The sequence below is a fragment of the Corylus avellana genome, chromosome 1, assembly GCF_965113065.1.
Source record: "Corylus avellana chromosome 1, dhCorAvel1.hap1.2, whole genome shotgun sequence".
NCBI lineage: Eukaryota > Viridiplantae > Streptophyta > Magnoliopsida > Fagales > Betulaceae > Corylus > Corylus avellana.
In genome coordinates this window covers 8581703-8603451 of record NC_142490.1, presented here as the reverse complement: position 1 = coordinate 8603451, position 21749 = coordinate 8581703, and the positions used below count along the sequence as shown (strand labels likewise).

Below are 21749 nucleotides of genomic sequence, written 5' to 3'. Positions count from 1 at the left end.
TGTTATTATTATTTTATTTTTTTATTAAAAGGTACATACTTTGTTAATATTATTAAAAACATGAAAAAATATACTTTACCTCCCGAATTTGGACACCTTTTTTGTTCTACCTCTCATGTTTAAAAATTAATAATGTACCCTCATAAAGTTTTCTTTCTTTTGCAATGTAGCCATTCTGTTTGTAAATTTCGTCTTTTTTGATAGTCACGTGGGTCTCACGTGGCCTTTAAGTACCAAAATTGCCCCTATGATATTTCAAAATTACCCAAAATGTCCCTATATATATATATATATAAACTGAAGAAAAAAAAAAAAGGGGGGTGGCTCCACTCCCATTAGGTCATGGGGTGGCTCGTCACACCCATTTCAGTTAGTTGTGGGTGGCCCAGCCACCCCCGGCCCAAAGGTGGGAGCTAGAATCAATAGAGGTGTATAAATTCGAAGGATAAAATGTATTTTTTCCTTAAAAAAAATTATATGATGTAAAAAAAAAAAAATTAAATGATTCTCACATGCTAATTAAAAAAACATATATTTTTTCCATGTTATAGAACGCATGGCAAAATTAAAAGCTTAATTGGAAAAATTTCTGAAATTTATGTCTGTTTTTAATAGTTATATTAAAAATATATATATATATATATATGTAAGAAAAACAATTGAAAGGAATTTTTGTCCCCTTCCAAGATACTAGTAAACCCTAGATTCTAGAGGGAATGATGAGGTGGCATCCCAGGGTGAGTCTCGACTCTCACGTGTCGCTACGCCAGCTGTTCTTATCAGCGTTGGTCCGCACGTAGGAAATTGAGACAGGGGAATAGAAGGGGCCGGTAGGACCCGCCTGACACAGCCAATGCCCTGCTTCTGCTCCACTGCTGCAAAACGACAGCGACGTCGAGAAATGCTAAAAATAAAGACGTTTCTTTGCCTCAAATCACTTCTTCCCACTCCCACTGCCAAAATGTAAAACGCTCTCTCCTTTATATAACTAAGCACCACCCCCCAGAAAGCAAAACGCATTCTCCGACACCGAAAGAGAAAGAACGAGAGAGAGAGAGAGAGAGAGAGAGAGAGAGAGAGAGACGCCTTCGTTTCGCTCGTCGCTGCCTCTCTGGTTCGATCGTTCTCCTTTTTCCTCCTCCTCCTTTCAGCAAGTTGTTGGATAATATTATGTAAAAGAATATATTAATTTATCGCATTTCTTAGGATTGCACATTATCTTTGTTGCTCCTGAGTTTGGCTGCCAAAGAAAAATAATGGGTAGTTAAAGTATTGTGCTTGCTTGGTTTTGGTTGAGTAATTTTCTGTGGTTTTTTTTTTTTTTTTTCCTTTTCATGCTTGCCTACTAAATGGAGTATTTTTTTGGGTCAGAGGTGAAAAATCTGTGAAAAGATTAAAAAAAAAAAAAAAAAAAGTGGTAAGAAGAATGGCTTTTAGCTATGAAAAAGACCACGAATCATCACATTTGTCAAATAATTGCTGTTGATTTTGATCATATCTTGTTTTTGTTGCTTTTAATTCAAGATTGGTTGATTTCTACTCCGTGTCTTTGTCTCTGTGTGTGTTTGCTGGTCTTGTCTTTTAATTTCTTGTTTAGCTATTTCATTATCTATTTGTTCTTTATTACCTCTTAATTTATGAGGAAGCTTTTATCTTTGCAGGTGATGGGACTGTAAAAATAAGCTCGAATAATTTTTCCCATATGAGAGAAGCAAATATTTTCTTTGTCTGATTTCTGAGTTACTTAAGGCCATAGATCTCTGCACTGGGCAAGAGTTCTTGAAAGCTTCAATGTCTAGCAGCAAAGTGGTTTTAACATACAAGCGAAAGCGGCCATCTTCAAGAAATGGCCTTGCCCATGGCAATAGTGGGTGTGATGCACTTTTGGGACGTCCAAATGACACTCCTTTAGCCACCCCAGCAGATAAACATGGTGCGCTGAGTGATGAGCAGATATCAGAAAATCATGAAGGAAATTCATCAGTGAGATTCTGGAGACCCTGTAAACCTTTCTTATTTATTGTGTAATGGAGTACCCTAACATGCCATCATTAGCACCTTATGTCTTGCACTTGTATTGTTGATTTACTGCATCGATTGTTGGCATGAACTAAACTTTTTCTTTAGTATAAATCTAATTTATAACATGTAGTGATTAATCTCAATCCTGACTGGTATATGGAAACAATACTGTTTACCGTTGATTTTGCTTCTATGTTTTGATTAGTAATTGAAATTCATTAAAATGAGAAAGGGTGCAACCCAAGTACAAATGAAGTATACAAGCGAAATACCTAATAAAAAAAGAAAAAAGTTCAAAAAAATCATAAAAACTAGAAATATGAAGACAATCCTGCATTAAATCTGGTATGACTAGAGAAATCCCCCCAACCCCTCATGACATTTTTCCACAACCCTACCCTATGTGTCCCATGAGGGTCACTAGAACACCACCCACCCCTAGAGCTGCCATATTTAGACCCCACTACGATTCTCCATAAAGCCTCTCTCTTAAGCATATAGCGCCATAGCCACTTCCCCAAAAGAGCACGGTTGAACAAAAGCAAGTTTTGAATCCTCAACCCTGCCTTAGAGATTGGAGAATAAACCTTGAACCAATTCACTAAGTGAAATTTGAATTCTTCTCTTATCCCACCCCATAAAAAATATCGATGCAACACCTGCAAGGAAAGGGAGGAGAGACATTAAATATTTAGGCAAATTGGAAAGGGTGCTCTTGATCAAGGTAATCCTTCCACCCTCAGACAAATACATCATCTTCTAGCCAGCCAAACGACGCTCAATCTTCTCAATAACACCATCCCAAATAGATTTGGCCTTAAAAGAAGCTCCCAATGGTACTTCAAATGCAAAGAAGAGACCTTGCATCCTAGAAAACCTACCAAACCATCAGCATTATTGATGTTGCCGCGAAGAACGAATTCCGACTTAGCCAGCTTAATTCTCAACCTAGAGGTAGCTCCAAAGCATAAAAATATATCACACATATAGCGGGGGTGGTCTCAATTATCCCTGCAGAAAATCAAAGTATCATTGGTAAACAGGTGATGTGTAATGTTAAGTACACCAAAGTTCCTAGACTCCACAGAAAAACCTGGAAGAAGACCCCATTAACAGGGGCAAAAAGCATTCTGCTTAAGCCTCCATGATGGTGACAATCAGCAATGGAGACAAAGGATCTTCCTGTCTTAAATCACGGGAACTATTAAAGAAACCAAAAGGATTACCATTCACCAAAATAGAAAATCGCACCGAAGAAATACAATGCAGTATCCAATAACGTCATTTCTTCCCAAAATCTCACCCCCTCAACAAATACAACAAGAACTCCTAATTGACTTGATCGTAGGCCTACTCAATGTCCAATTTGAAAATCATCCCCGATTCACCATATTTGACCCTACTATCCAAACATTCATTAGCTATTGTTAAATTACCACTTGTCCTAAAAATTTAAGCTCATAAGAAGAGGTAAATTTAATTATTTAATGAATACTTTAATAGTTATAAACACTGAACCAAGGATTTGCCTACCTCTGACAAATGTGTTTTGAGGCTTCGAGATGATCCTCTCCACAACCCTTCTCAACTTGTCGGCTAGGACTTTGGTAATAATATTGTACACTCCACTCACAAGACTAATGGGTCGAAAGTCCTTAACATCAATAGCCCTGGATTTTTTTTGGAATACGAGCAATGAAAGTGGTGTTTTTGGTGTGAAAATCAAGGAACACCCCCATAATGTATGCTTTGATCACATTCCAGCAAACTTTGAAAAATGCCATAGTATAAAGCCATCATGGCGTGTCACCTTATTGTTCCTCAAATGGTCTCTCTAACCAATAAGCCTCCTCCTCATCAATGGAATCAAAAGCAAGGCCATCGGGCTGCCAATTAAACTATTCAGTAAACAAACCATCATAGAATCCTGATCTCAGTTTGGTCGGAAGAGACTGAGCCATTTACCAACAACATCTCAATAGAGTTGTTTCTCCTATTCACTTCGTGCATTTGCCCCCCTCTCTTAACCAAAGTGCCATTGACTTTTACCTCCAAATCACCTCCTCCAATAAGATAGCCCTCTCCAGATCACTAATTACTATGTTTTTCCTCTACCTCTCTTCATCACATAAAGCTCTCACCTCCTCCAAACCATCAAGAACCCGTAATTTGGTTCCTGAGCTAAGCCTTGGCTAAACCTCCAAAAGAATCATTTTTTAGGTCTCAACATTACCAAACACATGTTTGTTCTAGACTCTCAAGTCAGCTTTCAATGCCTTGAGTTTACGAGTCAAAATGAAGCTCAAGGCGCATTGAAAATGATAAGAAGTCCACCATTTCACCCTATTTGCAAACACTTCGGCCTTTAACAACATGTTCTCTAACTTAAAGTATCTTCTGCTACGTTGAACACCGCCACAATCAAAGAGAATGGGAAGATGGTTTGGGAAAAATCTAGGCAACCTTCTTTGAGACAAATCAGGAAACTTGGCTTCCCAATGAGAGACAAGAAACCTGTCTGCTCTTGACCCATAAGGAGGATCCCTATGGGAAGTGAACTTTCAGCGGGAGGTGAAGGTTGCTCGGGCCAAGTCTAAAGGCAAAAGGGAGTTGTTCAATTTGAAGAGCTCCGTTAATTATGGCGATGCTTCCAATCGGCGAAGGAAAGGCAAGGCTCGTGAGCGGTAGCGTTGGTTTCCCCTACGGGTGGGAGGGTTTCGGGTTTAGTCCCTTGGGATGGTGAGTTTTTATGGGTCAGTTTGGCAGTTGTTGTGCTCTTGTGGGTGTTGGGTTCTACGGGTTCTTTTCCTGTTCTTTCTTGTTTTTTGTTTTTTTTTGACTCTTTTTACTTTCTGTGTCCTTTTTGTATACTTCCTATATGCTTGGGACGCCTACGCTTTTTATAAAGCTTTCTTGATATTACCTATAAAAAAAAAGGAGGATCCCTGTTGTTTGACCACGTAAAATTTCCTCCTACAAAGGGGGGTGTCCACGAGGTCCTGCTCAAAAATAAAATCAAAGAAATCCATCATGGCCGGACAAAAGTGCGCTTCACCCAATCTTTCACTAGGAAAATGGGTGATGTTGAAGTCTCCCCCAATGCACCACAAGAAGTTCCACCAAGCATGCCTGCCAGCTCCTCCCATAAATACCTTATGTCACAATCCGAATTGGGCCTATGGATGCCCCTCTAGAAGCTGAGTAGCACACCAGTCCTCATGTTGACGAGTAATTCAATTCATCATCTCCTTATCTCCTTCCCATTCCCCCTGTTAAAGTAATGATTAAGTGATTAAATTTACCTTTTTCTATTAGCTTAAGTTTTTTGGACTACTGGTGATTTAACATGGTATTAGAGTCAAAGGTCATGGGATCGAACCTCGACTCCATCAATTCTCACCCCCCATTTAAATTAAAAATATTCCACGTGTTGAACCTCACTTATTAAAAAGGAGTTTGAATCCATACGGATTGGTGTGGTCTCCCATCCAAAAATCCAATCTCCATCCCCCTCTATGCATGGAGATTGGTATTTTGGTTGGGGGACCATGCCACATACGTTTTCGGGGAATGGGAAAGGGAGAGGGATTCTTTTTTTTGGGGGGATGGGGGGGATGAGTTTCAATTTAGATTCCTGTAAATTCCTGTAAGCAAACAGAATTTTCCGTCGACTATCTTGCTCTTTTTTTTTTTTTTTTTTTTTTTTTTTCTATTATGTACTTCTGTTTCACTTATTTACTTCAAATGATTGTTGCCTCTGCTAACTTGATGGCTCTACAGATCATAACTTTTCTATTATGCTCTTCAAATGGCTCCCCTTTGTCTTCTTTGGTGCCTCTGGAAGGAAAGGAATGGGAGATGCTTCGAGGATGTGTCGAGGAATCTTGAGGACCTTATTCATTTCTTTTTGTACACTTTATTCACATGGACTACAGGCTGGCTTGCTCCTTTAGTGATCAGCTTTTCTGATTTTCTCTTTATGTTCTCTTCTTTTTTCTCCTCTACTTAGGCGCTCTCTTGTATACTACCTGTGTACTTGGGTTGCGCCCCTCTACGCTTTTTTATGCATTATTACTTATCAAAAAAAAAAATGATAAGTTCTCATCTCAGTCTTGATCATATGATTTTGATTGCTAATTAGAAGTGTCCCTTAATTATTTTTGACAAATGTTCTCTTTTATCTTTTCCAATTCCATAGTTAATTGCCCCTTACTCTGCCCATTGTTCAAATTCATGCAGGGATCTCTTGAATGTGCTGCATGTGGTGAGAGGGGTAACCTCTTATACTGTGATGGATGCAATCAATCATATCATCCTCAATGCATAAATAAGTCCCTTAAGGTATTGCTAATTTTTACTAAAAGCTAAAATGGTGTTTGTTAGCAATGCTTAATTAATGATGCAACATTCAATGTTTGGCTAATGATGTGACATGCCTTCTCTTTCCCCTCCACCCCACCCCCACTCTCTCTATTCTCTCTGAATGTGTATTTCTCATGGAAGAGGCAGTGTTGCGGTAGTATTATACAAAAGGATTCTTCGACATCTCAGCCGCTCCGAAAATCAAGTAGACTAAAGGCAAAGAAGAACATTGAAGGATATGACTCAAGTGAAATGACGGTTAGCTCTAATAAATCTCTGATGAGAAGTCCTGGTGAGGGTTCTGGAAAGGACACTGCTGGCCCATCTTCTGAGGATATAGTTTCGGACAATAAGTTTGGTCACATTCAGATGGTTTCATGTTCAAATGTTAATTCCAGCACTGCATGTGATCATAATTATTCTGAAGGGATATTACTCTCTAAGTCAATGAGTCTGGACACTGAAAAGTGTTCAGACTTTGTTAGCTTGAAATCTTCTTTCGGGACGAAGTGCAGCTTTGCATGTGATGATGTTTCATCTGGGTTAAAATTGTCAAATTTGGAAGACACTGACTTACGCTGTAAAGCTAAGTTCAGTAACTGTAGTGATGCTGTTGCGCCAACCAAACTGACCACTTCATTTATTACGTTCAGTCGAAGATATAAAAGAAAAAAGGAAATGGATGGCGGTAATACACAAGGAAAATCACTGTTTGAGGAAAAAAAGTGTACGTTGTTCAGCAAATGGAGTAACTGTGCAAATGGTAATGCCCATGGCCAAGCAACATTCAATAAAGCCTGCTTGGTGGATCATGCAGCAGATATTATCCAATCAAAGGAGGTTCCAGATTCGAGGCATTCGTATTGCCAAAATAAAGATAAAGTAAGTCCTCTGTCTTTCTAAAGGCTTCTTGGCATGGTTCTAAACTGTGTTGGGTTCTTCACTTGATACCAACAAATTGAAAAGAATGCTAATTAAGTTTCTGGTTATTTCTGTAGCATAGATTCATCAGTTTTAATATAGATTTATATATATTTTTGAGATGCTCTAATTTAACTAATATATTACCAGTACATGTGATATATTCTTGAGATCATATGTTTGCCTGCCTGGTCTGGCATTGTTTAGTTAAAAGGATGGGAGGATATGGAGCAAGTCCTTTTTTTTTTTTTAAAGGATATGGGCCTAGTCAATTAGACTTTGCTCTCTCTTGCTAGTGTTAATGCCATCAGCAGAGTAGGTAATAGGAAGGGTTCTTAGGAAATAGGTATAATCCACTGCAGATATTTGAGTTAATAAAGTGATTGGATTTCTTAGTTTCCCATTTGGGCTTTGTCTCTCACACGTTATTAGTTAATGTGAGTTCTGGATGCTAGATATAAACCTATTCAGGACTATTTCAAAATTGTTTCTTTATGTGAATCCCATTGACTTGATGCTTTTGACAAATTATTGTTATTACCCTAGGTTGTATAACAAATAAGCAGCATTTGTGGATTTCAAGATAGAAGTGGGGGAGCACATTTCTTAAGAGTACATCTGTGCGTTGTAAATTGGAGCTAGGCTCTTACTAGGGTAACATTAATAATTGAGAGACAATTGGATATAAAAACAACGTAAGCATGCTAATATATTTATGTTTGCATATGCTGGGTTGCATCACCATGTTGCAGTTTTCAGCTTGAAGTCTCAGGGAGTATAGACCTGGAGAAGATTTTCTGGTGATGGGAGTGTCATTGGTAAGGATTAATTTCAATAAAGTAAGAGATTAGTGATTGGAAGTGGATCATGAAACAGGAAATTGGTGATTTTGAAACAGTCGCATTCAATCAATACAGTAGCCATACTTTCAGATCTTCTGCTTTCTTTCAACGAATGAAGGCAACACAACTACCACCGTGTGGGCGCCGTAATTGGCATCCTGAGCTATTGACAGGGGCTTAGTCTCACCTAAGAGCATGAAGGTCTATGAACCTTTAGGAGAGATGGTATGCACGGTAGAAGGGGATGGTAAATGTGAGAAGTAAACGGGACAGTAAAGGTAAGAATAAGGAAGTGAAGCTGGTGAAGGAAAAAAAGAGAGAAAAACAAAGTATAGGTTTATTTTATTAGTATTCAAGCCAGGGCTCTGATATCATGTAGATGAAAATAAGTGGTAGGATATTTTTCTAATTAACCTACACACTGTTATTATTTATAAAGAAGAGTTATGTATTTTTACTCTTATAAAATTTATCCTAATCTGACAATTACAAAAGCTCATCCATGCATGTTCAAAGAGGTGAGACTATCAATCTTGATGGGATAGTGTCCAATCATAGTTTATCCTTGCACACTCGCACGAACACCAAATAGTGAACAATCAGTCGTCGCCCTGGCACATTACCAAGCATAGGAGCATAGCCTTTTCCAAAGATGAACCACAAATTTCACGTTTGTAGTATATATGTATATATACACACACCAAACTGACCCATAAGCATTCCAAAGTGAACTGTGGCGTTGAACAGTGAACCACTAATTGTCCTAGTGCATCATGGCACATGGGTATACCTTGTTGTCCTATCCCTACGTGAACTTTAGCTGTGTTATAGTTTGTATGAACGGTTTAGACACAAAAGGCGGAAGCTTTTATATTATTCAACTTATGTTAACCTAATACAGGCATCCTATTATATAGGATTAGGGAAATACCATAAAGACTAAAATACCCCCAAAACCCTAATGACTCAAACCCTAACTCTTCTAACACTCCCCCTCAAGCTGGAGCATATACATCATATGAATCCAGCTTGGAAGATACAAGCAAACGAAAAACAACTAGAAAACATATTCTAACACTCCCCCTCAAGCTGGAACTGCTTGGACCACACAAGTTAATTAAATAAAACTTCAACGCCGGTCGAAAACTCGTTGGTAACTTGAACAACCATTTGATCGGTTCTCACCGAAAAACACCAAGGCCGGTCGGATGCAATGATCACTTGATCGGTTCTCGCCGGAGAATCCAAGGCCGGTCGGATACATCAATCACAAACAACAAACAAACAACAAATTTTCACATGATTAACCAACAAGATTCGCCGGAAAACAGATACTGGAAAAACAAAACAAAAAATTCGCTGGAGCTTCACTGGAAATACGCCGGAACTTTGTCGGGGCTTCAAAACTGGCCGGAAACAAACAGAACTGGCCGGCAGTACCTAAAAACACTGAAAAACAGAACAGAAACAGTCACTGGAGGCTCGCCGGACCTTTGCCGGAGACTTGCTGGAGCTCGCCGGAACTTGCCGGAGAAGACAGAACACTCCGACCACTTCAACAGCAGCAACTACAGAATCAATAGAGGGCCACACAGTAACGTTTCAACACCAAAAACATCAAATCGTCGGAATTTTTTTTTTTTTTTTTTTTTTCCGATGGCCGCTGCAACTTTTCCGGCCACCACAGAATACTCCGGCCACTTCAGACAAGACAGAAAACCACCACAGAACCATCCGGCCAGCATCACAGAACATCAAAAACAAACAAAATATATATATATATTTTTTTTTTCCCCAGAAGGAGTTTCGGTCACCCTAAAACAAGAACAAAACAGCTCTACGGAGCTCTTTGAAGGTACTGCCCGTGTGGGTTAGCCCACACGGGCATTGCGGCCACCAAGTTGAAAACTTAACTACCCAAGAATCGAAACAAGCTCTGATACCATGTTATAGTTTGTATGAACGGTTTAGACACAAAAGGCGGAAGCTTTTATATTATTCAACTTATGTTAACCTAATACAGGCATCCTATTATATAGGATTAGGGAAATACCATAAAGACTAAAATACCCCCAAAACCCTAATGACTCAAACCCTAACTCTTCTAACAAGCTGCATAACATGGGATCTGTAGAAGTTAGAATCTGACCCCCCCTTCTCTTTCTGTCCAGTTTATCCTTTGTCCTCTCCTTGAGCAGTGCATCTCTGTTGGGGACATGGACATTGTACAATTGGTACCATGGTTAAGTTTCATATGTGATTATTCATTAATGCTATCCGCTTTGGTTTTAGTAACTAGATTGACTAAAGCACTTACCAAAAAAACTAGATTGACTAAAGTACTTTGATTTTTTCTGTGTGTGAGTGTGTGTATCAGGGCTTTCCTATGGATGAATCTGTCCAATAATTGATTGTGAACTAAGACCTTAAGTATATATAATATTTTGCATTCTTGTATTGTTTTTCCTTTCTGTGAAGAGGCTGGCATACTCGATATGTTTGTGATGCACTTTAGCAATCACCCATTTCATTGATTTGGTGACAGATAAAAGATGTTGATTCTACAGAGACTCATGGTGGAGATGCTCCTGAAACCAAGACGTATTTTCTTATAAACTCTATTACTTAATGCTAAAATTTGAATTGCTGGTATTAAATATTGTAATTGCTTTGTTAATTTGTTCTAAACAGTTTGGTTTACAATAAAGAACCACCACTTGATGGGGAAAATATATCAAAGGAATTCTCACCTGTAGCTGGACAAGTACTAGGTCAGAGCTCCAAGATTGCCATAGACATCGAAGAAGATCTTCCTATTTATTGTACAGGAATGTCTTTAAATAATGCCGTTAAAGACTTGCACTCTCAAGCCAGAACTGTAGATAAAGAATCTGAAACTTTGCAGGCCTACATCAGAGAGGAACCTCAACTTGTGTCAAGTGATGGTTTGAAAGCAATAGTAATACCTGATTTCACTACAGGAGGATCTCTACCTTATGTGAACCTGTCTTTTACTCCCACTGGTATTATCTCTTTACTTACCCTTTCAACATGATATAAACATGCTCTTGGGCCAGTAGCTTTATTAGTTGACATATTGTGAGGCTGCAGTTTTTGTCCCTTATTTCTTATGGAACATTTATATACAGATTTTCCATACTTTTTTGCCTAAATTATTCAGAAGAGCTCTTATAGCAGATTCATGCAATACCAAGGGTTGTAATATTAATTTGGATCTGGATTCTCAAAAGCAATCCATTTGTTCTGCACCACAAACTCTTCAGCGCGCGGACTCTGCAAGCCGAAGTGATGCCACTTCTTTACATGGAGTGCTTCCCCAAGAATTGTTGGATTCTATGAATGAGAGAGTTGGGAAATCCCCTTCAGCCCACCCTATGCAGGCACGTGGAGATGCATATATATATATGGAAGGAGGTGGTGCTAACTGCAAAATTAACGATAAACTTTCTTTTGAGTTCTCCATGGACAACACACCAAAAGTTAAATGTCTTCAGGTAGGTTGCGTTCTTGAAGTGTTGCTTTTCTATTACCCATATGCTGTACTTTCTTATGCCATATTGTCGTCTGGTAATCTCATTAAATGGTCATTTCTTATTATTTGTTCCTTTTTGCTTGATGATATGATTTGGGATTGAAATAAATGTATTTTTAACTGATTTCAGCTATTTTCAGAGGACAAAACCACTGATGTTCTGAGCTTAGCCATTACGCAGCCTGAGGTAACTGCTTCCATGGTTTCAGAAGAACAAAATCATCTTCATTTGGGAAGTGAAAGCACTCAGCTGAAACAAGATTCAAATAGATCGCCACTCCTAGGTTTATCCTTACCCTCTGAGTCTAAAATTGGAGGATCTGGCTCCAACAACTTTTCCACCGCTCTGCCCTGGTTAAACTGCATCAGTGAAGCAAGACAATTTGTCCAGGATGCTGTGCCCGAATCCTTGACTAACCGTTCGTCATCACCTCTGGGACACAGGCTGATGCTTGACAGCATTGTAAGCCGAGCAAAAGCTTTGGATAGAAGAGGCAGTGTACATGGTGACTTCAAGCCTAACACTATCATGTGGTCTGAAGAGGAGTTGGATTTTCTGTGGATAGGTGTGAGAAGACATGGAAGGGACAATTGGGATGCTATGTTAAGAGACCCAAGATTGTGCTTTTCACCATGGAAGGTGGCAGGGGACCTGGCTGAGCGGTGGGAGGAGGAACAATCCAAATTATTGAATGCTACACATGCTTCATTGTTTAAGTATTCAAATACGAGAAATTATTCATCGAACTGTAACCTCAACTTCTCAGGTCGTAGAAGAGGAATCCGGAGAGAAAATATGACAGATGAAACTCAGCTCTCACTTGGAAATTTATATGCTCACTCAGAGGGTAATGCTGGTAGTAATGTCTCCAATAGGCCATATTTCAGGTCAAGTTATATTCAAAATAATGACCCTGGACAACTCCAGAGGCCTTTTAGTCACCCATGGAAGGGCCCTTATTCTGATTTTCATGGGGTAAACTATGATTGGGAGTCATATAATTTTTTGGAATGGGAGACTATGCCAAGGGGCAATCCTCCATCAGCTGATGGCCCCATAACTTGTCCTGCAGCAAAAGCTAATTTACCCCACTGGCTCAGAGAAGTGGTTAGCACTCCTCCAAGGTCAGCTGGGTCAAATCTATCTGTGGTTGCCTCATCATTTGCTCAGCCATGCCCTTTACCAAGAAACAGAATCCATAGCAGGCTTTGTGGTTTCAGGACAAGAGGCATGCAGCCATCAAATAGCACCCATTGGTTCAACTACTCATTGAGAAACAGAAGTGGAATGGCTGAACAAAGCATGGCTTGTAAACCAGATGATGTAATAATTATTGACAGTGATGGTTCTTCTGAAGAGACCATATCTGATGATCGTAGTACTTGAAGGAGGTTTTTGCAAGGAAAACTCTTGCTGAGTTGATGGGGAAGTTGTGGAAAGTTTGTATCTCTATCTGCTGTACAGTTTTGTACAATATCAATTTGTAGATGCAGAGATTGATTCGTGCTTTGTTGTTCTACTTTTTTGAGCGAGATTGGACCAATAAACCGTTGAATGTATATAAGAGCAGGGTTTTCGTTGTTGTGGCTTACTCTTAAATCTTAATGATGGTGCTTAAAGTCTAAAGAATTCTTAGGTTAGATGACAGATACATAATTTGGGATTAATAATAATAATAATAATAATTAATATAATGAATGTACATTCAGCCCGCCCAGGTTAGAGAATTCAGGGCGGGATCCCGGGGTTTGTGCGGGGGTAATTAGGTCCAAATCACGAGCCCAATCAAGCAATAGGAATTAATGTGTTGGTGCATTAATTCCATACCCTCATAAAGTCGGAACAGGATCCTCTCTAGTCCATTATGGACTGGAGAATATCCAGTTCATGGTAAGGATTTCTTCTCATAAATTCTATGGCTAGAAATAGAACACATGTCCCATTAAAAAAAATAATAATAAAATATTATTTTAAATTAAAAAAATTAAAAAATAAATTAATAAAAAAAGAAGAAAAAAGAAGGGGGTGGCTGGCCACCATAAGTTTGGGTAGGGGGTGGCTCAAGCCACCCCCAATGGCCGGCTAGGGGGTGGTTCGGCCACCCCCAAGGGCCAACCCATTTTTTTTTTTTTTTTTTTTTTTTTTTTTAACTTGGCCCTTGGGGCGGCCACCCCCAAGGGCCATGGGGTGGCTTCGGCCACCCCCAATGCTCTTGGGGGTGGTGCGGCCACTCCCTTTTTGCAAGATGGGGGTGGCCGAACCACCCCCATGGCCTATGGGGGTGGTTCGGCCACCCCCTGGCCGGCCATTGGGGGTGGCTCCCTACCCAAAATGGGGTGGCCAGCCACCACCTATGGTGGCCAGCCACCCCTTCTTTTTTCTCTTCTTTTTTTTCTTAAATTTTTATTATTTTTTTTAATTTAAAATAATATTTTATTATTATTTTTATTAGTGGGATCTGTGCCCCATTTGTGGCCATAGGATTTCTGAGATGAAATCTTAGCCATGAATTGGATATTCTCCAGTCCATAATGGACTGGAGAGGATCCTGTTCCCATAAAGTCTCACACCATTTTTATTCTCTCTTCCAGGCGTATGTTGCTTGAGCTTGACCGTGCGATCAACTGCATCATCAATTGGTGTGGTCTGTGGGAACTGCTTTGTTACTCCTTAGACAAAATATCATATGATGCAAACTAGATAACAAATGCTCGGAAAAACACCACCAACAACACAAACCAACAACTTCATAGACTTATATGAATTCTACATAAGTCAATGGTTGATCTATTAAATTTATAGAAAAATAAAAAACTTATTGATCCCTAATATTTTGCATTGTCAAGTTCTCCTAAGACGAGGAAAAACAGAGCAAGCTCTATTATGCGGAAGAAGAACAGAGCAATCCGAGAGGAAGAAGAAAAGAAAGGAAAAGAGAATAGAAAGAAATAGAGAGACATTGAACAAGAAACCAAAACAGAATCAATGAGAATATCTTCTTTGTATAATAAGAATGAAATGTACTTTATATATAGATTACATTGAACTTCCAAATAAAAGAATATTAACAAGAATGTTAACTAACTAACTGTTTAAATTAATTCAATACAACTATATTTATAGCTTGAACTATATTTACAACTTTCATCGGACTTTTTTGAAAATATAAGTTAAATATAAAAAAAATATTGATCTCTAACATGTTTCATATATATATATATATATTACCCACAACTTCCCCTAAACCCGTCACTTAACACCGTAAGAGCATTCCTATGGAAGAGCCAAATATTACTTTTATCTAAAATAGCTTTTCAGATGTTTAAAAAACATCCTACATTAAATTGGCCAAAAAAAAAAATGTAAAATAGATACTTGATTGGAAGAGCTAAAAAAAAAAACTAAATGTAGCAGCACTTTTCAAGAGAGCTATATTATTTTTCATTGTTTCTCTCACATGTTTTTTTTTTTTCTCAAGTATTTTCCTACTTTTCCTCTTCATGTTCTCTTTTTCTCAAATATTTTTCTATTTTTTCTCTCACATGTTCTTTTTTTCTCAAAACTTTTTTTACTTTTAATAATATTTTAATAGAATAGATAGAAATATAGTTAATTGGATGTAGAGACATTTAAAAATGACTTAACTAAACTAGATAAAGGTGAATTTTGAAAATTCATTTTACATAAAAATATGACTCTTGTATTGAGAATACCTAACAGACTATTCCACCAAAATACCCACCAACGGTTACTTTACTAATAAGTAGGAAAGAAATGTCGGTTCATCGGAATTAAAATGCATTTTCCTTTTTTCAGTCTTGCAGGACAAGTACTGTCAGTTCATCGGAGTAAAAATGCATTTCCCTAATCTTTTCTTTAATCCTGCTTTCTTTTTCTTTTTGTCTTTCTTCTACTCAAGTCAACAAAGTTTGGACGACACAAATCCCATGCAGAAGGTGGTAGAACTCACTCCTCCATTTGTCTAATTTCGATTGCTTGTACCACAAGTACTTGCCCTGCAAGTATTGAAGCTTTTGCGCTCTCTATAAAATCTAAACGTTTCTTCTTCGGAAATCGGATCATCCACACCCCTCTGCCTACTCTGTAATTGCTATACCCTTCTTCCATGTCTTACATTCCCCGACACAAGCGGCGGTCCAAGGACTCCTACAGGCCCTCACCAATACCAGAATCTTTTCGTCCTGATTTTAGGAGAAATCTTGATTTGAGGTCATCCAAATCTGTTAGAGATAGAAGCGGAAAGATTACCTATGCTGAACGGGCTGTATCCACTTGGTTTGCAGTTGGTTTGGATGACGATAACCACTTTCCATCTTTCGTGCAGCTTGAGCCGGTTTCCATAGAGTCTATTGAGAGAAGAACCGGGGAAAAACCCCTTGCTTTGGCGAACCGGAATCTGGGTAAAGGTTAGTCTTTTGTCATTTTGCTTTGTCTCTGGAATTGGTGATTAATAATGGGTTTGCCGGTTTTGGTTAGTTGAGGATGCGCAAGTCGGAGGAGATTGTGTGACGAAGCCGTGGGTGTCTATTGCAGACAATGTCCTGCCGAACCTGCTTTCCTCTTTTGAGAATGTGCGGAATGAAGCTGTTCGCCAAAAGTTGGAAAACGTTAAGCCGACGCTGGTTGCTAGATTTGGGAATATTCTTTTTCATGGGTAATTTCTTTTTTATTTTATTTTATTTTTATTTTTTGGCACCCTATGAAAATTTAGTTGAGAATAAAGGAAACAACATGTCATACTGTGCTGTATGTGTAAGATGAGTGGGGAGTCTTAAGATCATCTTCTACTCCATTGTAAGATTGGGAGTGCCTTATAGAGTGATATTTTTGGTCGTGTTGGGTTAGCTTGGGTTATGCCTAGAAGCGTAGAAGACATTTTTGCTTGTTGGAGAGGGTTGAGCGGTAGTCCTTAGAATGCATCAGTGTGGAAGATGGTGGTGAACTAATAGAAGTTTTGTGGTGTCTTTGGAGGGAATGAAGACAACTGCTTTGGATCTTAATTTGCATAGTTTTCATAATTTTCTTGACTTTTTTTTCCCCTCTTTCTAGTTTGGTGCACCGCTTGTATACTTGTGTGTACCTGGGTTGTGCCTTTCGTGCTTTTCAATGATACTAGCTTTTGTCACGCAGAAGCCCTTCAATCAACCAGGAAACTACCGCAATAGATTTGGCTGCAGAAACCACATTGAGAACATTGAAAAGAACATTTTACACAAATCTTCCTAATTCAGACATAGAAAAAATCAAGGGGGAAGCTGCTGGAAAGATTGAAGTTGATTTCGAAGAGGAGAAAGATTTATACCATGTAAAGGTATTTCTTGCTATATACCTCTGCTTTTTAGGTTCAGATTCACGCTGTTTACTCTTTTGATTCAGTTGGCTACTGACTTCCTCAATTTATTTTCTCATGTTGTATAGTTGTCTGATGCCACAAAACCGGATTCAACTCTTTCTTGCAAATGTAGGGTGATGAAAGAACATAAAAAGCTTCAGCTTTATAAGGCAAGTTTCAGCTTAAAGTCAATGCACATTTCTGTTTTAGGTTAGAGAGCTGATGATTTATTCACTTTCCTGTTTTGTTAATTTTATGTGACAAATACCTCAATGTAGTGTAAAGAGCATAATAAGAATAATTGTTGAGTAGGTTTATTTTTCCTAAATTGCTGCCCTTTTAAGCCAAAAGTGGATTTCTCTTCCCTTGAACGGTGGAGATTTGGGATTTGATCCATTATGGGTGGGGGTATCTGGGAGTAAGGTTCTCCTAATGTTTGGCTAAAAAGAAAAGGGGTCTCAGACTTTATTTTCTCCCCCAGTATTTTGACAGTTTTACTATTTCCTTCCAATTGTTTATAACGATTGTTTGGAGGCTTATGTTGAAATGTCAACTCTGTAGGTTGAACTAAACCCGGTGCGTCACATGGTCGTGGACGTATCGTGCCTTGATAAAAGTTTAGACCTAAGGCTGATGCTATACAACAAGGGCGTCTTAACATCTCTCACTGTAAGTTGCTTTGTTATAGTCACTGTCATATCTCACAGTTTACATTATTTCACAAAAACTGGTCATGTTCATCCCCATGTCTTCTCATATCAATAGGTATTAAAAAAATTATACGAGGGTGGAATCTTTACACTAGAGCTTTTATGCTTTGAATCCTTATCTGGAAAAGAACAAACGTGATAAAATCTTGAATTGTTTAACATATGTATGCGTTTATGTCACTTCAGGCAGGTAAATTTAGCAGAATCCACCAAAATTTCTTTCAAAAAGTTTCCTCTAGATGAACATAGAAATTGGTATATGCAAATAGGGTAAGGTTTCTTTGAATCAAGTTAGTTGCAATCACGAAGACTTGAAAATGGAAGCCAGGGAAAAGATTATGTAATTATGACACATCTTCTATTTTTTTATTTATTAATTATTTACTAGCATATTGATCACATGTGTTGCCTTTGAGCAATTTGAGTGTCAGGTTACAAAAACAAAATGGTAGATTATACAATTTATATGTGATGAAATAAGTAGATAAAATAATTCTTCTAATTCCTTGAAAATTTGAAAACACATGTTAAAAGAAATGAAGTGTATTTTCCCCTATTATTTATCTATTGTTACGTCTGTTTGTCTGGGTATGTGTGCATGTCAATGCCTATTTATATCAGAAAAGAAATGAAAAGCTCGTGTATGAAAAGCATATTTATGTTTAGGTTTTAATTTTATGGGTACTTTTTTTTTTTTCTTTTTTTTTTTAAAAAAATGTAAGTTCTATGGGTACTTATTGACTGGAAAACATATTCAAAATTTGATTTCTTCCCTCAACATGTTTTAATTAGAAAGATTAATTTTAATCAGAAAGATTAATTTTAATCTTCGTTTGCTATGAAGCAACCTGACCAAAAAAGAAGAAGAGAAAAAATTAAAAAAGAAAAAATGAAAACAGGTGTGGGAATAATCCGCTTAACCATTCAAGATAGTTTTTTTGTGCTATTTTTGATACCTGAGACTAACATTCATGATCAAACTAAATTCATTTGCTATTTCAGGATGATGAGCTGGAAAACATTAGAAATCTGATTAATTCTGCAGTTCTAGATCCAGATGTGAAGGGTGGGTTGAGATGGCCCCTGGGTTATGCGTCTTCTGAAAACAAATATTGTGTGGTGGGGGTTTGGCACACAGTAGCTAAAGCCTATAAAAGTCCATCAATGAGGCTGAAGGTGAGAGAGGCTGATCGATTTGATTTTAAAACTTCAACTGGGGAAGCTTCAAGGGAGATAAATTTGAAGGTGAAAAGTGTCATCTCGTTATTACAGGTAGTAATGTCTATCTTCATGCTTCTTAAGTGGATAATTTCTGCGCTTTATTGTGTTTTCTTGTTTTATTTTTTATTTGTTTTTATATAATTAATTTCATTATCATTAATTAAATGCAAAGATGTAGAACCCTAGTACATAGAGAGTATAAATGAACCCCTAATATGAAGAAAAAGAATACAAATTCAAAAAATCTGCAAAACTAGTTACTAGCAAACTATGATGCGCAGATATCCTAGTATAGAAAGTGTTGAATATAATCTTCTGCAACTATGTCACCGAAGTCTCTACATTTTCAAAGCTCTTAGCATTATGCTTTCGCCAAAGACACCACATTAAACACAATGGAGCCAACCTCCATACTACTATACTTCCATAGCTGTACCTTGCCCAACTTGTCCTCCCAATCACCACAATATTCATCTAATTATCGAGTGTCAATATTTTTCCTAATGCTACTGTCTACACAATAAACTCCACCTGTGAAGGAGCCTTGACTCTCCATATACTCTTCAAAGGAAAAGATGAATCATTTTGACTAGTTAACATCTTTGATAAAACAATTTCACTTCAAACTTGGTCATTTTGGAAGGACTCCAACCCATTCTATCCTCCTCTCCTTGTCTTAGTTTGAAAGAATACAACCTCTCAAAGAAAGATACTACCACCTCCATCTCCACCTCCACCTCCCAAACCTGAACTAGTCTAGTAAAATTTACATTCCATTGAACAATCTGTTCTCGAACCAGCATGTTATCTGCTACCCACGCATCTTTTCTCAGAGCAATACTAAATAAATCCGGATAAGAGATCTTCAATGGACTATCCCCACACCACACATCATGCCAAAAACTAACCTTTGACTCATCCCTTACCTCAAATCTAACAAATTTGGAAAACATATCCCGCCCCATTCTTATATGTTTCCAAACTCCCATTCCGAATGTCCTTATAACCTCTTTAGAGCACCAACTTCCTTCTATACCATCATATTTGGTCTCTATCACCAATCTGTATAGTGTGTCTCTATCCATAGTATACCTCCGTAACCACTTTTCCAAAGGAGCTCGATTGAACTGAATCAGATTTCTAACTCCCAATCATGTCTCTATCCATATATCTAATCGTTGCAGCCGCCAACCACCAACAGTTTCCATCACCTTCTTGATGAGCCCTCAAAATTGTAATAATAGTTGAAATGATAATTAAATTAAATCATCATATAATCAAAATTAAATCAATCAAAACCACCCTAAAATTTTAAAGTACAATTAATTGAAACCTTTGTCCGCTCTCCCACGTTTCATGGCTTGCTGCAACTCGGCAATTTCCATTTGCCTTAAATATCATCTGCTACTAATCACCTGCTATGCTATTTTAACTCAAGTTCGAACACCAAGCGCTAACATGGAATTAATGTACTCCTATAAGTTGCTTATACAGAACTGAACCCCACATTAGAGTATCAAGAGCGAAACACAAAGTTCACTAGTTATCGACATTGTATCTTCTTCTTGAACATTTTGGTTTATGCTGTACCTTGTATTGATTTTTTTTTTTTATCATGTCTCGAGTCAAGGCAAGAGAAGAGAAGAGATTCTTTAAAATTACTGAGACACATTCTATGTTTTTATTCCAAAGTGAGGACATATTGTGTCCTAAGAAAACTGGGGATGTTGCTATCCGCCTGTTGATGTAAGGAGAGGAAAATCTGATATGCATACATGTACTATGTTCATCTATTGGTAGATCAAAAATTGTGTTTGACTTGGAAGGTCTGACTGATCATCCCCTATAGGTTTGAGATACAAGATATGTTCAACATTTTTCTCTAGGATAATTATGTAATGTATTCTTCCTGTACCTACATATGAAGTGGGGGTCTGATTTGACAAATAATGTATTCTACAACTTGAGATCCCAAATAAGACCCCCACTTTCAAAAGCAAGATCATATATAACAACAGAGTAAGCAACAAAGAACCCGAATCATAAGCAACAACACAGGATTTGGATAATTATTCAGCTTCAACGTAATTGACATTGTAGATTATTTGTGATGAGTACATATTAATTAAGCAAACAATGTATATGTTTCTCTTTACATTTATTTCTATATTTTCTTAATGATCCTTCACGTGTTTATGACCTCATTCAATTATCAGGAACAGGTAGTTGAGATTACTTCGGTTTCGGAGATGCTTAAAGACATGCTAAGGTTGATATGGAATCTCATACCATGAAGGCTTTTGAACATGAAATAGCACATTGCAGGCCGCCCGTCCTTTCCCTATGTTTTGTAATTTTTTTCCTTTTTTTGAAAAATGCTAGACAAGTTTTACAAAATAAATTTCACAACATGATGTGCTACAACATGATGTGGCACAATATGAGTAGGTTTCTTAAAAGTTAAATTTATCTCATTTCCTTTCATGTTATGTCACATTATGTTTTAAAAGTTTTTTTGTAAAATTTGTTTGTAAGCTTAGCATTACTTTTTTTATTTTATTTTTTCCTTGTTTGATTATAGTGTAAATGTGTACATTTTATGGCCAAAACAAGGTTGTGAATATGTCATTTGTAAGTTTGACTATATTTCTCTTATCGATCGATCACCTTTTAGATGCTTGATAGATGTATAGCAAGTCGAAACCTACCTGCCTCTTGTATCCGGCCGCTTGTAAGGAATACGAGTGGACTTTTGGCCTAATAA

General features: G+C 37.7%; 2 protein-coding genes across 4 annotated transcripts; both read left to right on the top strand.

Moving 5' to 3' along the window:
• The first annotated feature begins 955 nt into the window (after positions 1-955).
• On the top strand, positions 956-13292 carry LOC132171562 (uncharacterized). Of its 3 annotated transcripts, none has more exons than XM_059582919.2 (8): positions 956-1114; positions 1662-1983; positions 6262-6363; positions 6532-7266; positions 10693-10748; positions 10839-11170; positions 11343-11662; positions 11831-13292. In XM_059582919.2, exons 2-8 carry the CDS (start codon positions 1792-1794, stop codon positions 13085-13087), a joined length of 2994 nt encoding a protein of 997 aa, XP_059438902.2. In that variant the 5' UTR covers positions 956-1114; positions 1662-1791; the 3' UTR covers positions 13088-13292. The 3 variants fall into 3 exon arrangements, with proteins under 3 accessions (XP_059438902.2, XP_059438901.2, XP_059438900.2); XM_059582918.2 differs by having other exon boundaries at positions 6526-7266; positions 11346-11662; XM_059582917.2 differs by having other exon boundaries at positions 6526-7266.
• A 2277-nt stretch (positions 13293-15569) lies between these two features.
• On the top strand, positions 15570-21395 carry LOC132168467 (uncharacterized). Its single transcript, XM_088516381.1, has 7 exons — positions 15570-16122; positions 16199-16376; positions 16853-17033; positions 17141-17224; positions 17616-17723; positions 18767-19036; positions 21202-21395. Exons 1-7 carry the CDS (start codon positions 15828-15830, stop codon positions 21277-21279), a joined length of 1194 nt encoding a protein of 397 aa, XP_088372507.1. The 5' UTR covers positions 15570-15827; the 3' UTR covers positions 21280-21395.
• Positions 21396-21749: the final 354 nt, after the last annotated feature.